At 42.4% G+C, this 4398-nt stretch overlaps 1 protein-coding gene across 1 annotated transcript in view; it reads left to right on the top strand.

Moving 5' to 3' along the window:
* Positions 1-2141: 2141 nt before the first annotated feature.
* The window catches only part of DYM (dymeclin), a 337064-nt gene continuing 334807 nt past the window's right edge, over positions 2142-4398 (top strand). Inside the window, exon 1 of the mRNA XM_019531678.1 lies at positions 2142-2337. Coding sequence (XP_019387223.1) covers positions 2198-2337 — 140 coding nt within the window. The 5' untranslated portion in view covers positions 2142-2197. The remainder of the gene's footprint in view (positions 2338-4398) is intronic.

Genomic DNA, 4398 nt, shown 5'->3' on the forward strand with positions numbered 1-4398 from the left:
GTGTGGGCTGGGGGAGTGGGCAGGGAATGGGGCCTGGTGGGGGTCCCCTCATGGTCAGTTCCCTACTTACTGTCATGGAGTTTGGCTCCAGCTCCCTGCGGGAGTGAGCGGGGATTGCCCAAATCTCCGAATCTCTCTGAAGCTCTCTGAATCTTTTCCTAATTGATTCAGAGAGCATCAAATTGATTCGGACCTATTTTTTGGTCTCCTGATTCAATTCAGGTTTTGGAGATTTGGCCGCCAAATTGGGGCCGAATCTCCTCCGAATCGAATTGGCGCCCGAAGCTTCACATACCCCTAACTCTTAGTACTGAAGGTTGCTGCACCAGTTTGGATACAATGGAGGTACTGCAAAAGAATCTGGGCCCATATTAAGATTATTGGGCATTTTACATCCATGTGATTAGAAGGTGACCATGTATATTGCAGCATTCTTTGAAGCAAAAATCTCAGCAAACTTCCTCCTCTTGATAATTTCATCATGGTGGATGCCACCATTACGAGGGAATTCTAGGGGGGGAAAAAATTAAGACTATATTCAGTGATGTCTCCTGCCTTTTCAGAACGTCTCTTTCAAGGACACTCAAACCTCTGAAAACTGCGAAGTGGAATTAGGATATACACCAGCTCAGCTTTAACTGTATCCTGTTTACACAGTGACCTGTTAAGACTGTTGCACATGCTCTTACTCTGCTTTTGAGCCCCATTTCTTAGATGATGTGAACTGAGTATAAATCTTTACCATTGCTGAGATAGCAGTGTATAGGTGCTGTGTACTGAACAGTTTTATGCTTGAGTGTGTAGCTGACTCCTCATCTCTCACTGGCCAGGATTTTGGAGCCCGCTCACCTTTACCCATGGATTCTCTCTGTGTACTTTCACTTACCTTTCAACAAACCCACAGACCCACTTAGCTTTTTTCAGAACCATCAGATCTTGGCTGGAATGAGTAGTGTATCTCTTGGGTAGACATGCTGCTTTTTCCTTTGATCACATATATAGAGAAGGGGGAGCACAGCATTGGCATAGATACTCCTGTTAGGAGCCTTTCAGACCTCCACATAGCATAATCACAGCTTTTCCAGACTGCTCCATCTCTAAGTCCCTCCACCATCCAGCGCAGCTATGCCTGATGCAGTGAATGCAGCTGGATCCCACGTGGCTAATTCCTGGTGGCTATTGCCCATTCCTAGGGGGCAGAATTAAGGTTGCATTACCACATGTCTTTATTCTTGGTTTGCATAGGTTTGAGCAGCAGTGAAATTAATACTATGATAGAAGGGCAGTACAGGGCAATCTTAACTCTGTTAACAAGGGTTTTGTCTGTGAATGTTTGTAGAAGGTGAAAGAAATTAATTGATAGCTGGAAGACTGATTTGTACACAAAACAGGTAACAGTACAGCCCAAGGTAATGCTGTATTCCCCAAACAATTGTGCAGTGTTCTGCTACCCACTTCTGTGGGAATAGCCTCTGACAGCAAGTTCATTCTCTGTGAACACATGGTCTTGAGACTTTCTTCAGGAACTGGGCTGGGGCCAATCAATTAATTTAATGTAGGTTAGTGAATGGTAATAGCCAGCAGTCATGGCTTGTGACCTGACTTAGAGTTGAACAATGTATGTAGAAGTGAAAACCTCCATGGTGAACTTTTGAATGTAGAAAAGGAGAAATTACGCAGGGGTGTGTGGGAATTTAGCTTTCTAACTCCTGTTTGTACCAGTGACAGTCACCTGCTTAAATATCTGTGTGTTACTTAAAAAAAACCAACCCAAACCCTCATATTTTTAATAGTTCACCAGCTAACATGCCAGGTTCCCTGTGATGTTACTATGCTGTGTCAGTGTAGTCATCCTGACTATGGATAATGAGAAGTCAAGTGGGAAATGGCCTGAGGGGTATGACAGAATCACTGTTCTTTAAGTAGGATGCTAAATGTATTTTATTGTTCTGTATTGCTGAAAAACATGCCATCCGCTGCTTTAGCTTCATGTCTCTTTCCAGCAACTTGTCTAGGAATGGATATAGACATCTTTTGGCTTCTAGTCGGATAGGCTCTATATATCTTTCACATGCTAGAGATGTGTATTCATGCCTGAATTTTTTCCCTTTTTTTATTTCTGTAGGTTTGTTTTGAAGGAACAAAGCTTTTAAAAAGGAAAAAAAAAAAAGAAAAAAAGGATTTGCCAGATAAGAAGATGGGAGCAAACAGCAGCAGCCTTAGTGAGCTGCCAGAAAATGAGTACTTAAAAAAATTGTCGGGAGCTGAAGCAATCTCTGAGAATGACCCCTTCTGGAATCAGCTGCTTTCATTTAGTTTTACTACCCCAACAAACAGGTAAGAGAATACCACATTTCAGGCCTTTAATAGGTAGGCAGCGTGTTGTTAGTAAGAGAGACAAAAGTGTTTACATTGCATAAATTACGTTTCCTCTTTGTGTGTGTGCAAATGCCCAACTGTATATGGATTGTAGTGTTTCTTATTCTGGGTTCCTTTTCCACCATATTCTATCATCAGTGTGGATTCTTTCTTCCTGTAACAGCTGTAATTCCCATTTATTGTCCCCACAGCCTGGGAAGATCAGCAATAGGTGATCATCAGAAATAGGTGCTGTAGGGGCCAAACGCTGTTCTTGCTTCTTGCATTAGATAACTCAAGGAATATAGAGTGAAGCGTCTTATCCTTGTGGTGCTGAGCACCTTGAACTTCCACTGGATCTAATGGGAGCTCCGGGTGTTCAGCACTTCATGCTGTGGGCATCCATACTAGGACTTCTCCTGGTTCATGTCCTCTTCTAGACCCTGGTTGTCATGGATGGTTTTTCACTTTGTGTACCCTGCCATGCTAAATCTGTAAAATTTCTTCTGGAGAACTGGGAGCAGGGTAGAAAGGCTGTATTTGAGGCTTAAGGTAGTAGAAACCCTCTTGAGATAATATGACTCATGTCTTCATATTGGTAGTAATTTTTACATCTCTGATTTCCCGCATCATTAACAGCCATATGGAAGGAGAGAACGCAGCCCGTTTAGGTTTAGGTTAAGCCCAGAAAAACAAGAGGCATGCTGTTTCTTCTTCCATCCTTTGTCTAGTGAAGATGCTTTTTCATTGCAATAAGTGATGCTCATAAACAAAATGGATATTTCTGAAGGGTCATAGCTTATCTCTACAAATCTCAAATGTCCAGTTTTGAGCTGACTGACTATTTTGACCATGTCATAATTCAGAAACTTGAGTGGCTTCCTTAGGAAGACAGTGTTGCATCTTCAATGCAGATTTATCCACTGGAACACAGTTTTTAGATTTTTTTTCAGTCCTTTCCTGTAAGGGGAGTGATTAAGTGTAGTAGAACACCACTGCGCTCTCACAGATGTTGACTTGAATTTTAAAGATGAGGCATGCAGTTTTGATTGGCTTTCTCTGCCCTGTGTTATACTGCATACCTTAGCCCTTCCCCTGCCTCTCTACCTCACCAACACTCCACAGCTGCCCTGGCCTGTCCCTTGTTTCCCTTTTCTTTCCATGTAGATGCCTTTCCCTGCTTCCTCCAGAATGAAGTAATGTGTCTTTTGCTACTATTGTGTTGCACACTTTGCTTGTGTCTAACACCTCTGTCATATCTGTTGTACCCCTTATCATTGCAACTCTTCAGGACATAGTCTTTGTACTCCAGTATTGCTTGAATACTTCACAGGGTTAGGTTCCTTATCCCTCTGTGAAGATGAGGTTTTGCAATTTATGCCCATGATTGAACAGCTGTGTAGGACTGCTGAGGTGCCAGCTGCTTACTGCAGCTTTTATTTGCAAGGGTGTCACTTGTCCAGTCAGCTATGTGGGACTCCAACTGATGGAGAAGTGTCGCTCTTAGAAGTAAAAGCTGCATGAGTCATCCTTCATCCAAAAACTGCTTCAAATTAAGTAGGTTGTGAGCCACCCGGATATGCATAACCTGGGTTCTACTGCACTTTGATTCCCCACCCCCACACACACCTCCTTAAATACTGCTGTAATGAACCTACTTGATCGTAATGTAGTCTAGACTGTCTTTGAAGGTGGTTTTGTTTCATGTCTCTAAAGTGGGAAGAGGGCTTAGAAATCAGCCTATAGAATACTGGTTTTGAGAGAATTGCCTGTTCCTGTGGCTTCAGTTAACTGCATTTTAATATTCTTTTGCATTTTAATATTCTTTTGCACCTGTAACTGACTAAATTCATTAACCTGCCAGTGTTAATGCCCAGGTACAGACATTACTTTTTTTTTTTTTTTACCAATGTTAAGTGATCAGGAACCGGTCTATACCCATAATAGAAGACAAGTTCAGCACACGTGGTCTGACTTAAAAATTGTGGAACCCAGTCTAAGATTTGACCCCTTCTCCCCCCCACCTCCTCTTGGGTGAAT

Source organism: Crocodylus porosus, unplaced genomic scaffold (assembly GCF_001723895.1).
Source record: "Crocodylus porosus isolate Cpor-Errol unplaced genomic scaffold, CroPor_comp1, whole genome shotgun sequence".
Classification (NCBI taxonomy): domain Eukaryota; kingdom Metazoa; phylum Chordata; order Crocodylia; family Crocodylidae; genus Crocodylus; species Crocodylus porosus.